The sequence below is a fragment of the Xiphophorus couchianus genome, chromosome 1 (assembly GCF_001444195.1).
Source record: "Xiphophorus couchianus chromosome 1, X_couchianus-1.0, whole genome shotgun sequence".
NCBI classification, from domain to species: domain Eukaryota; kingdom Metazoa; phylum Chordata; class Actinopteri; order Cyprinodontiformes; family Poeciliidae; genus Xiphophorus; species Xiphophorus couchianus.
Genome location: NC_040228.1, coordinates 19984965 through 19998675, shown reverse-complemented (window position 1 = coordinate 19998675; position 13711 = coordinate 19984965). Strand labels below are relative to the sequence as shown.

General features: G+C 35.7%; 1 protein-coding gene across 2 annotated transcripts in view; it reads right to left on the bottom strand.

The window, feature by feature from the left end:
* The window catches only part of slc12a5b (solute carrier family 12 member 5b), a 36235-nt gene extending 30519 nt beyond the window's left edge, over window positions 1-5716 (bottom strand). Inside the window, exon 1 of one of the 2 annotated variants that reach the window (XM_028021703.1) lies at window positions 5384-5716. In XM_028021703.1, the coding sequence (XP_027877504.1) occupies window positions 5384-5438 (55 nt within the window). In that variant the 5' untranslated portion in view covers window positions 5439-5716. The remainder of the gene's footprint in view (window positions 1-5383) is intronic. The other variant, XM_028021710.1, reaches the window with a different exon arrangement.
* Between the last annotated feature and the right edge of the window lie 7995 nt (window positions 5717-13711).

The window sequence follows — 13711 nt, the reverse complement described above, 5'->3', positions numbered from 1 at the left end:
TGGCAAATTTAGATTAAAATTATAATCTTAAAGAAGTTTGTTTCTGAACAGAAATTAACAGGCATCTCTCAAACAACATTAAAAAAGGAAACAATTTTCTTCTTTCTAATAACGTTTTGTTTAAAAAATGCTTGCTTAAAATGATTCATTTTAAAATATATTCATAATTTTTGGCTTAACTGTGTCTACACCCTTACACACAAACCTCACTGGTGAAACAAAGGATCTAGCTGACTGAACTCCCAAGTGAGAAAAACGATTTTCAGCAAATCCAAATCCATTTTATTTATAAAGCACATTTTAAAAACAGTTTGTTTAACTAAGGTGATCTACAGAACAAAAACAGGTCAAACCAAGACACAAATCATAGCTTCCACAAAGACCGCAATAAAATGACTCATCACAGCTGCTGATAGATGCTCATCAATGAAAATACAATACTGGACTTGTTTCAATTAAAGGCTGCCTCCATAAAAGCATGCTACTATCTCCCGAATCTTCAAAAAACATCAAGAAGAATTAAAGTGGCTGCTGAAAGAAATTTACAGACTTCACTGGATTAGTGAATGACTTTTGCAAATCAGTTAAAACATGAAAGAAAAACTTTGATTTTACAAAAAAGTTCAGAAAAATCCAACAAAAACATTTCAGCAACAAAACATAAATGAAGAAGGCGTGATTTTGGGGTTATGCTGTACTTAAACTATTTTTTTTTGTGTTAAATATAAAGTAATTTGTTTAGCACTAACTGAAACAAAAATAAATATATTTCACATGTTTTTAAATTTATAGTACAACATTCTAACATTTTAGCCACACTTAAAAGAAATAATACCACCTTTTTGTAGGTAAAATTTAAATAATATTAGAACTAGGATCATTAATCTAATCGTTAACATATTAAATCACCAAATCTGTTAAGAGGGCATACTTTCTTTTCGCAATGACAGCACTTTTTAGAATTGCACATTAAAACCGAAATGTCCAATCCAAGTCAAATTTCAATTCGGTCTGAACTTAATCTCATCCTGCCATATAGTGACACAATTAATCTCATATTTATAGCAAATATGATGCAAATCTGTAAACTTTTAACCTATGAATGATTTTTAAGAGTAAAATTATTTATAGCTTAGTCACTAAATCGGCTTTAGAAAGAAATCTGTGTCCCATGACATAAAACATAATTTGGGAAATCATTGTCTACTTTTAAGGCTCTAAATCAGTGGAATACACTTCCAACTGACTGGAACTGACAATCAACAAAGCCTTGATGTTTCTAGACTGATGCATGAGTCTAGGTGCATATGTGGAGTCTTTTTGGATAAAGAAATTATTGTATTGAAAATTGGTTTTAGATATTTTATGTGATTTTGAGAATGTCACCATTTGCTTGTAAACTTTTAGTGAACAAATAATTTTCTGCTCCAGTTTTTGTTTATATACATATTATTATCCGTGAACAGCTGAAGTTTGCAAATACCCGAGACAATGCTTACAACTGTTTATTTTATTCATTCAAACACCAAAAGTACCTCACCATGTCAAGCTAACATTCAGTCTTTTCTATCGCTGCTCTTAGTGCTACAGCCAATCAGAGCAAAGGAAAATAATGAATATCCTGGATTGGTTAATTTGAAAACAGCCATTAGTGTGTCAAGTAGCTTTGTAAGCTGCATTTTCTTTGAATATTTTAGATATGCTTAACAAAACAAAAATCTGCAAACAGGTAAATGTGTGAATACTGACCTGTGGATAGGCAGGGTAATTTTGGCTTTAAATTATACAACTGCACTAGTCTTTTTCAAGGATCAGATGATGATACAGCAGAAAACTTCAATGATTTTTAAAATATAAGACCTGAGTGTGTGTTAAAAATTTTAATCATGTTTCTTTAACACAAAGGCTCAAATATATCCACACATCCCCACTAAAATTTGTTTCTTTTTCAAGTTGTACTTCGACCACACGTTTGTGTTTTCATAAATAAGCATCTATAATAATTCTGGATGGATATTTGACCTCTGTTCTTGGCAGGACTCATTTAAATTTTAAATGGTTGACCCTTTGCTTAAAACTTTGACCCAGTGTGGAAACAGTTATTTTTGAAAAATATGATCAAATATTGAGTCTGACTAACACATATATTTAATAGACAGCATCAAATGAATGTTAAAGTGATAGTTGAGTTAAGGCTGAATGAAGTTTTGCATTCAGTATAGCAACACAGACAAAACACACTGATTCCTGACTGTAACCCAGAAACAAAGAATGATGCTCAGGCTGCACAAATGTGTCAGGTGGACAATCTTCATTAATGTATGGGCAATCAAAAAGATTGATTCAGATTCAAACACCAGTGGATGATCTGACAACATCTGGTAAGCCGATTAAATCCATCTCAGTGAAGGCAGATGTATCAGACTAAGTTCAGCAGAGCAGGCCAGCATTTGCTTCTTTGCCCTGACACATTTAACAAAAATATGGCCAACAGTGTTGTTAAAGCTAACCAATTAACAGATTATTTCTCACTGTATAGAAACTGAAGTTTAATCCTGCTCATAAATTCCATTGACGTTTAACTGTGACCTTTAATGTGGATTAAACAGATGAGATGTTGCATGTTTAATGGATAAAACTGGACATGAGGAAATTCATTTATTAATGTGTAATAGATTTTTTTGTTTGTATTTTCTTTTTTGTATGAAGCAAAATTCATCCATAACCTATATTTACTGGAGAAGCATTAGGTTCAAAAGATTTTTTTAGAATTTATATCGTATACATTATGCCTTCTAAATTTGAAAAAGTCCTTTAGTTTTAAGTATTAGGCCTTTTATCTTTTGTATGTCTCCATATTTTCCTGTGAAGTTGACCCGTCCATGATGTACCCTGCAGTTATTTCTTTTTCAACAAATTTGTTTAGTTTAATAGATTAGATTTGATAATTTTTCTGTATTTAAATTTTCTGTATTTGACTTTAATTTATCCTATTTGTTTTGTTTTCTAAATCAGTTTAATTACTTTTCTTTTTTTTAACTTAATAAAATTACCTTTTCATTTAATTCATTATTTATAGTGTTAGGTTTCTTGTACTTTTTTATTTAGTTATATTTACTGATTTGATTTAATCACATTTATTTAATTGTCATCTGATTTAAAATATATTTATATTTAGCTGATATATTTATTTATTAATTTTTTACAAACAAAAATTAAATAGCTTGTTTTGTTTACTAAAATTGACTTTAATTACTGCTATAGTAATTATGTTTAGTATTTTATAATCCAGTAATCTCCAGCTGTTTCTCCTGCTGCATCAAGTTAGGAGTTATAGCCACTGTTATGGAAATATGAACTAAGATGATCACTGTTTAATTTAATTTTTAACACTTCCTTTAATTCTTTAATTCCCCAGTAAAAAAAAAAAAAGCTTCCTCATAGAGCTAAGGATCACCTTTCCACCAAAGTTTATTTACAATCACCACCTTATTTTGATTTTAAGTCTAACAGTGAGACAAGATTCACTGTTTACCCTCTACCGGTTGCCTGTAGTGGGCAAACAAGGGTGTATCATCAGTGTGTCATCTCATCACTGGTTTGGTTTCATCCTATATTTACACAATACCAGGACACCTGTCATAATTTGAAGTGAAGCTGGGTTTAAACATTAATATATTGGCTTGGGAGGATTACGGTAAAGTTCCTGCAGCTTTAAGAGAGAGTGGTAAATATAGAATTTTATTTTAAAAAATGAAATAAGTCCAAAGATCCATAAAGAGAGATAGAAAAAATATGTTTTCTGGAGTAAAAAATTATTTACAACACTTCAGTGTCACAGCTGAATCCCTGTGAATTAAACTGCTTTCAGTGACTTACTCTGTAGTTCTGATATGAAACATTAAATGAAGTTTCAGCAAAATAGTCAATGGACTATTTTATTATTGCACATTTCTAGTCATACTGACCACTCAAAAAACTTTACACTAGAAAATATTCACCCATTTGCACACGCCAACACATTTATACACTGATATGACTGGCAGGGAACTTGGGGCTAAGCGCCCATGAGCAGATTGTCATGGGACAAGAAGAAACTGGATTTCAATCTCATTTTTGAATCATGTTCAGTTCCCTGTCTGCCATTTCTGTTTCGTTTCCCCTTCATTCACTTCCCTGCTCAACTTCTCCCCCATATCCTGCATTTCTCTGATTTGCCTCCCCTGGTTTAAAGATCACTGATCACGCCTCCATAGTATTTGAACTCTCTGATTTTCATTCTCCACTGCTGAATTCTTTCAATATACTCACACTGGTTTTAAATGCCATTTCTGCAAGTTCCTTTAGTGTACTTGTCAACATCTCCTCAGTAGTGGCATTTCTCTGGTGTTCTGTGTTCCTTTGGGTTCACCAGCTCAACCACAGTGTATGACAAACCTAAAGAAAGACTAAATGGCTTTTTCTTTAGATCACTTTAATAAAATCACAATATATTGTGACTCCTTGGAACATCAATCCACTGCATGAATCCAATTTAAATTTAAATGAAAGAAATAGTGAGATGGCTAAAGGCTTTTGCACCAAACAGTATTTGGAAAAGTACTTTGTGAGATCTATTTGTTTTTTATCACGCTATTATACAACATTTCCAAAAACTTTGGATGGCAATTAAAGGCGTATATTCCTCAAGGGCAGAATTTTTATTTTATTTTACACAAGATGGCTTAACAAAGTTGTTTCTGGCCTAGAGCTTCATAAGTCAAGTACAAAAGTCTTGAGAAGTCAATTGTAGGCTATATAATGGTTGACAAAACACCACAAGTAAAAAGGGGAGCAAGACACACAAACTCCTAAACCAAGGCTACAAGAACAAAATGAAAGCATTTTTCTATTCTCTTTAGACCTTAAATCAGAGACTAAAAGGCTAATTTCATCCATCAGTGGCTTCCTTTGATATGCTTTAAATCTTTTTCTATACCTATTTAAACATTCATAGTTGGTCATATCTGACTATTATGTGTCACAAAAAAGTACCAATGATATGTTTGCAGCAGGAAAAGGACTGGTGCCTTTAAAGCTACATATATGTACTGTAATGTGGACTTAGTCTTCATTGAAGTGACATTTAAATCAGTGTTTGTCTCCACTGATCTGAAATTTATCCCAAAAAAATGTTTGCTGCTCTTTTATTATATTGTTTTACACACCTACAGGAAGTAGAAAAGCCCAACTCTTGCCTGCGTGTCCAATATCTGAATCTTGTCCAAATAATCCACAACTGATACACAGAAGCAACTCTTTAAGCTCAAACTGATTCTCCCACAACACGGCTCAGTGACACATGTTCGTCTTACATCAGTCCATGACCGATTTCGTCACTCACCCTGGCTTGTGGGTCCCCCTTCTCCCTCTTCACAGTCAGTCATGTTGTTCTCCATCTCCTCTCCTCAGCAGGCGAGGAAAAAACTCTCAGCAGGATGGAACCAAAGATGAGACTTCTGCTTCCCTCCACGTATTTCTTTCCTTACTTTACAGATTTGTTTCTTTTTATTGAAATCTGTGCAAATTTTAAAGGCTAATTTAAAATCAGCCTTTAAAATGTTCATGTGTTTTTTAAATGTTTTTTTTATAAAGTGCCTGATTTTCTCTGTCTCTCATTAAGAGGAGTCCAGAGAGACTGAGAGCCGCTGCAGGGGAGAGTGGATGCTGGTGCACGATGCCACTCACATGCACGCTCAGCCTCTGTGCGCCACTCACCTCCCAGTCAGTTTAAGCCTGGTGTCTACATTCATCGTGTATTCAGGAGGTTTTTAACCCACCCGCCCCCATCTCTTTCTCTCCGTCATGATCATCTCATCATGAGAGATAGACAGAGAGGGATTGAGAGACAGAGAGGATATGCGTCAGCTCTCGGAGCGCTGCCTCCTCCGATTAAGCATCTCTTTTGATGTACTTTTCAGACAGAAGACCGTATTGCATTTTGTCACTCGCTGTGTGTTCATCCCTCTCTCTTTTTCTGTATTGCAACATTTCTCTATTATACTCATCTTTGTGGTCTTGGCCCATTATCTGTGAACTACCTGGAGGCTACACTTTATAACTCAGTGAACGTAGCTCTCACTGATACCCCCTGCACTGGCTGAATTGTCTGGGAGTGCAAGCTGACCCCTGGAGTGCGTGGGAGCCACTTCCCCAAAGTTTCTTATTTATTTAATATTTAGTACTGCTTTATAGCATTACAAGTACATTTAGAGTGCAGCACCGGGAAACTGAACAATCTTGAACTTAATTTATTTGATTTATAAGGATTATTTTTATTTACTTTTTACTTGAGGACTTTATTTTATCCAGTGAAAATGCATTATTAGATAAATGCAATCTAACATTGCCTAGCAGAATTAATGAATAAGTATATGTGATTTATCCAGCCTTATTTATCTCACTGACCTATGTTTACTGAGCTCAACTGATCCACACCACCTGCTTCACAATATGGATAAAATGACCAAAACACTACTGGCATTTAATGGATGAAATGAGGGAAAATGTATTTTTTTTCTTTTATAATCTGTGATTATTTGTTTGCTTGATGTTACATCACCATTAACTGCATGCATCTCTAGTCTGATGATCTCAGTTTGGCAGATGCTCATTTAACTAACAGAAACCAGCTACATTCATCCCCTGTTGGGATATACTGCATGTACCGGTAACCTTTCTCTGACTTAAACTTAGAGTAGACTCCTGATTGGCATGACTGAGGTTTCTCAATATGAGAAACAAAACCTTACAAATATTTTTTCATCCCTTAAGACTTTATCACATTTTTTGTTACAACCACAAGTTTTTACTTTTTTTTTTAAGGAGGAGGGGGGATTTTTCTGTCATGTTTGATGGTTTATAAAAGCAGGTAGATGGTAAAAAAAAGTTTAGCAAAGTAGTTAAAATAACTTAGAATACAGAACTCAAATTTCAATTTAGTTTTCTTGTATTAATTAAAAACAAAATAACCTACACAATGGAAAAGAATACATAGTTTTCTAAATTTCCTGCTGAACAAATCTAAAAAGGTGTTTTTTTATTTGGCACCAATCCTTCTGAGGTTTCCTCTTTGGTAAGCAGTTCACCTATGAATAAGTTAATCCAAGAAATACAGTTTTTCTGCAAAGGAATGAGAGGTTTGTTTGAGATCATTACTGAAGAAACAGCACCATTGAGATCAAGGAACAAATTAGACAAGGGGGGGGGGGGGGCAACTTTGGAGGAGCTGTGGATATCTACAGCTCAGGTGAGAGAATCTTTTCTTTTCTCATGAACTATTAGTCATAAGCTCCAAAATTCTGGCCTTTTTTTTCCATAAAAAAAAAAGCAAAAAAATCTGCTTTAGGCAGAAACAAGCTTCTGCCTAAAGCCACTCAGCAAACATGCAGTCAAAACCTGACTATTATATTGACCATATTTTAGTCTGTTTTCTCTGGTATTTTAATGATTTGTCTTTGGTAATGAACTTAAAGTATTTGAGGATGGAAGAGCTACTTTCCATCACCCTCGTCTTTATCTACCTCCATAGAGGTACAATTAATTTTTTATCTTAACTTTAAACCATGTAAAACACCACTTTCACTTTAAAAGATTTTGAGGGCTTTACTCTGAAAGGCTAACAGAATCACTTCCTGCAGGTCAATCAGTAATAAAAACCGAGACTTTTAGTCTAAATCAACGTTATTTTGAAAACCTGACAGCATTTTTTTCCCTCATTACTACAATTCAGTTGGTGTTGTGGTAATTGTTTTTATAATGTTATCAGCAATGAAATACTGAAGACTTTTTAAAAGTTTTTCTAAAACTTTTATTTATAAGTCCAAATGATTTCCCTGTTTACTTGTTTATGCTCATTAGGGATTGTTGCTACTGTACCAAGGTATATAGGACTGAATCTTCTTTTTAAACTGAGCTGTGAGTTGAACGTTAGACTGAGCATGTGGCACTGTGAGCACCACAAACATCAAACGTTCATGTTAATCTAACTCACTGTTCTCCTGCCCTGTCAGTGAGAGTGGGTTGTTGGCTGCACTTTGATTGGCAGGAAGCCTGAGAGCCATCTTCATCTGGGCCAAGCGGCTTTAGGTCTTAACCCGCAGGCTCCTCCCTCCTCGCCTGCTGCTGCTGCTGCTACACATGTGGCTCTGACTACCACAGCTCCCAAACTCAATCATCCTGGTTGCCGGTTTTACAAAAGCATGCAAGTGCATGCTGCTTTTCATATTTTTCTTTTAGAGGTAGTGAAAAAGGGTGGGGGGGAAAGCATACACCGGCATGCGCATGAGCACACCTACAGACACCCTGGAGTGAACTTCCTGGTTGCCTAATCCCACGGATTAAGGCCATGGAGTGCTGGGATAAAATCCCTGTCTTCCTTTTCCTGATTGAGCTCAGTTCTCAGTGCTTTCAGTGAACTCCTGTGGTTGCTACGCATAAAAAATTATACCTATTGTCTCACCAAATAATTATGGATCCTGATAATTGTGTCATAAAAAAGGTGGTTTGAGGATAAGATTTCTTCTACGGGATAGATTTATAGAAAACGGAAAAACTGCCAAATTTGTGGAAATTCAGTATGACTACTCTGTTTTAGTAGTCATACTGTTGGAGGCATCACTTGTTCAAACAGACAGAAGACAGGAAGAGAGCATCTAAGCTCGACCATCAAGATCCGAACCAGCAGCTGAATGAATGAGAGGCAACATGCCATTTGAGTTGCTAATACTATGATAGTAATAGTCTCAGTGGTACACTTTTAATCGCTTATGTCTCTGTCCTCAAATGAACATCATCAAACCAATGTCAGCTCCTCCAAAAATATTACAGATTGATTTGCTTTCGTCATTAAGTTTTTTTCTTTTTTCTCCCCAATCAAATTGGCTAAGCAGTTTAGCAGGGAAAAAAGTCAAATGGTGTAATCCCTTTTAGCAGTGAAATCCTCTCAGAATGATGACATGTTGTAGCTTGTCTGTGGGATCAGTGACTGGCTGGAGCTGAAAACACTGTCGGCACAGAAGGATAAGAGAATATGAAGACGCTCAACAAGTTGAAGGTTTTTAATGAAAGGAATGAAATTAATTCAACCTTGTTTGTCAATGAATTTATTCCTCTTGGTTTAAGAAAGTGGTTTTCAGGCAAATTTTAAGCCGGCTTGTCCCATTGTTCTACAGTCCAGCAGTTCCTCTCTTGAATAAGTGAAAAAAAAGTCTCCTGGTTGCGTATTTAGTTTGAAATTATCCATGGGATAAATAAAGAGCACACACAGCAACTTAAGAAGTTTAAAAAAAAAGCTAAAAACTAAAAACTGTAGAGCTACTGTAGAGGCAGCCGTCTCCCACAGCGCCACAGCATTACATTACAATAATAATAATAATAATAATAAAATCTTTATTAATATTATAGCTAATTGCTGGTCAGATCTTGGGTATTTTGACATGGACTTTTTGGAGATAAGTTCCAAATCTCTGAAGTTGGACAAACTTTATGCCATCACCATAATCTTTAGATTTCTCATGAGATTCAAGTTGTGACACTGAAATTTTTACTGCCCTGGTCTGGCAACCCTTTCAGAAATTTTCTGGGGGTGCCAAAAAATTTTCATAAATGTAACCTTAAAACACATCCTACGTTTAACTACAATGTTATGAATTACCAGATGTTTACAAACCCTTTCCAGATTGTTAACAGGGATCCTAAAGGTTACATTTTACATGGAAAAATGTAAACTTCTAACTTTCAAGAAAGTGATAAATCAAGAGAAATGTCTCCCCCAAAAATGACACCTCTCATTGTTCTTGGACTTAACACACAGAAATAAGTTTGGAAATCTTAACCGAAAACAGAAATAAATTCCATCTTTTGTGTCACATGACCTCAGCCTCACTCTCTTTTTTGACAAGTCCAGTCTTGACAGTAAAGGCAAACAATGTAGTGGGTCTTATTGCCTGCCTGTCTTTTTGTCAAGGTGACACCACCACCAAGGGGTTCGGTGGTGTTGCACAAGTCACACCTCACCCTTCACCACAGCCTAAAAGAAGATCCCAGTTCCAGCCAATGACCGTCACCCCACAATCACCACAAAGCCAAGGGACACAACCCCACCAGAACACTGCTACCACCACCTGTCAAAAACACAAGCAGAGGGCGCTTCACTCGGAGTGAATTATGAGCCCCTGTACAACCCATCCCCGGCAGAGGACCAAGAGTAGCCCTGCCCCCACCTGGTTGCTGTCTATTCAAGTAATAAAGTAAATGTGTCCATTACATCAACAAACGGATCTTAATACAGAAAATGTACCAAAAGTTACATCTCTAAATTGGATTAAGTATGCTTTCCCCTGCCTAAAAAATAATGGTTTTAAAAGCTAGAGTAATTCCTCTGACATGCACCCAGACCTTTATGATTTGGATAGGCATTTTTACTGCAAACCTGCTGGTTGGGATTCAGTTACACAGTGAAACACTCATGCTGATTTATCTAATAGCCAACAGATGGCGACACAGACTGGTCTGGTTACACTTACAGTGCTTATAATATGTGTTTTTATTTGAGCCATTTCTTTTCAGTGATTATTAAATGCGACTCTATGAGGTTTAGTCTAAAGTGTTGTAGTGGTATATAACATTCCCTACTTCCATTGTTATTTTGTATTACAAGATATCATTTTGTAATACAAAATTCTTTAAAAATCTTGCTCCCTGCAGTTTCTGTTTTGCGATTTTCATGGGTTTGTAATGAAGACAGCCTGCTGGAATATAAATTTGAGCATTCATCCAGGGGGACATGGTGGTAATGAAAAACTGGCGTGGCTGCAACTGGCGTGGCTGCAGTTGTAACATGAGTTACCACCAAAACTGTGAGAAACCAAGAGAGAAACCTTCTCATCTCTGTGTCCCGCTGTGTTATGACAAGTCTCAAAGATACTTTCTGTGTGCCAGCAGGAAACCATTTTATTACATTGTGGGAAAAATAAATACTCACAGATAAGGATGTTACTATGTACAATGGAGTGATAATGCCTTCTTTCTGTTCTTTATTTCCTTGTCCTCTAATTTGCCCCAATTCTTTGGTTAGTTTGTTATGAGCATTCTTGGAGATAAAACAGTATCGTATTATGTTAAGAGAAAGCACTATAAATGCAGTTACACTGCCTTAAAAAAGAATTCACATGCCTAGAATTTCTTCACATTTTGCTTCACTGGAAACACAAAACGTAACGGGATTAAATTTGACAAGAAGCCATGAGAAATCATAATAACAATGTATATGTAAGAAAAAGAAAAGAAAGGCAGATAAAGATGTAACTAAGGTGTGATCAAACAAGTTGATTATGTGTGCTGTAGAGAATCATCTGTTCTCCATGCTGAGTTCTTGATGTATGAGGTTAAAGAAGAGTCAATGAGTTGAATTCATGAATTCCATTTATTAATACCAAAATACAGCTGGTCCATTATGACCTGCTACCTTTAAGAGCTAACAGACAAAATGGCACCCCAGATGGGTTTGTGATCTCCTTTGTTAGCCTCCATCTAAGTTCCCTAGTGTGTCCTCCCTTACCCCTACCTCTTATTTGCATTTCCTAACATGTCATTTCCTTTAGGTTTAGCTTAGCAACTAGCTAACAAAGATAAAAGGAAAACACAGTATTATTTATTCTCAACAGTGCCAATTAACCTGATTTTGCAATGTTTCACCATCATGATACTTTTCTTAATCCAGTCTACATTATCAAATTTCTATCAATTATCTAGGGGGTTGTGTTTTTTTGTTTTTGTTTGCACGTTATTTTGTTTTGTGTATCAGCCAATCACAGTTTCCAGAAAGGAATTTCTGTCATCTCCTCGCTCAGGGTAATTCTTAGCAGCTGGCTGAAGCACTCTTAAGGGAGGACTCTATGAGAGGACTTTTTATTTAACCTTCAGTTTATTTTAAATTTGGATAAGAACAGCTAAATACTTGTGGTCCTACAGATAAAAGTGATTATACAAAGTACTGTTTAAGGGGAGGATGAATACAAATACGTGGCACACTTTTCCTATGTTAACCTGTAAGAAATTTTGAAAGAACTTTGCTGTACAATTAGGTGCTTCCTTGTGTCTGTCATATAAAAGGAAGACATTAGTTTGTGATTTTAATGTGACTAGACACTACATTTATTATATATATTTAGACATATTTCATTGTAAATATACAAGATAACTTATAGAAATTAAAGTCTTTGTAAAACTTAATCTAAAAAGCTGAAGAAAGACTGGTGGTGTGTTTGAGGTAAGACTGATGAGATGATACAAGCTACCACAAGGTTGCGCCATGCACTCTGACATTACACATAGGGTCATCCTTAATAAAAATAATCATCATCTTTCTCTTGATAGCATATGCAATCTTTGGACCACCCAGTGTTTTTTGTGCATGATGCTGTTGGCAAAGCATCAGTAAACTGGGATGTCTCTCTATTGAGCTGCTGCAGAGAGAAGGAACTCTTGCTGTACTAAGTTGAACCAGACTGCTGTGAGCAGCCACGAAAGATAACACAGGGTGTGAATTATTAGATGGCCAGGATGATTCAGCCAGACATGAAATCTATTTCCAGATGAGTCTTCTCTCTTAGCAGAGAGTAGATCATTTAGACAAGTATTGACAGCAGCGAAGCATCTTCTCGGACATGAAGGTTGGTGCGTTTGAAGAGGTTTTCCTATTCCTTACATTCCACCATTTTTCTGTTTTACCAACTCAGACAGATATGTAGGCATCTTCTGATGATTGATTATTGAACCTGGGAAGTGCTCATTTATTTTATTTTCAATTTATTTTGGAGGGATCTTTGGCGAGTATTACTTTAAATTGTAAATTAAATTATATTCTTATGATGTTTAAAACCAACTAATGGATGAACATAATATGGTTTGTGTTATTTTAAACATAGGGCAGAAAATGCTCTTAGACTTTCATGTTAACAGATAGACATAATTTATGGCAGCACTCTGGATATTGAACGTTTTCACAGACTGTCCTCGAAAACAAAAGCCAACAACAGTGGAGGATATGCCATGACTAAAAATGCCAGCGTCTCAATAACGTGTCATGTTGCTTTGAGCATCAATTACAGATTGACGTCTCCTGCTGTTCACAAGAAGACTGAGGCTTGGCATCCCACTTTTCCAGAAGAGCCGCCTTTAGGTCATTGAGGTTGTGGGGTACAGAGTTATGAGGTGCTGGTTGGCGACTCAACTGATCCTAGAGAGTTTTTATGGGATTAAGGTCTGGAGAAAGTACGGGCTAATCCAATCAAGGTACCTCTGTCTCCTGGAGCCTTTCTGGTGATGCAAACTCAATGAGCTGGACCATTGATGAAATGAAGTCTATGTTGTTGATGCACGAGCACAGTCACTGAACTAACAATATGTTAAACTGTTCATGGTTTATAAATATATCTGTAAGGAACTGTCAGGTAAAGAGTTTAATAATCCAGCAACTCTTTAAAATTAGCATCTTCTCAAATCTATTTGAGTGAATATTAAACTTTTATATCTAAAACAGTTTTGTATTATGTAGCCACACAATATTTGGTAAACAATAATTTGTGTTGCAAAACTTTGTCACTTATTTCTTTAAATAAATGACTTGAGGATTTCCTTATTGCTGTTGCAGGACAGTTTGGTCATCAGA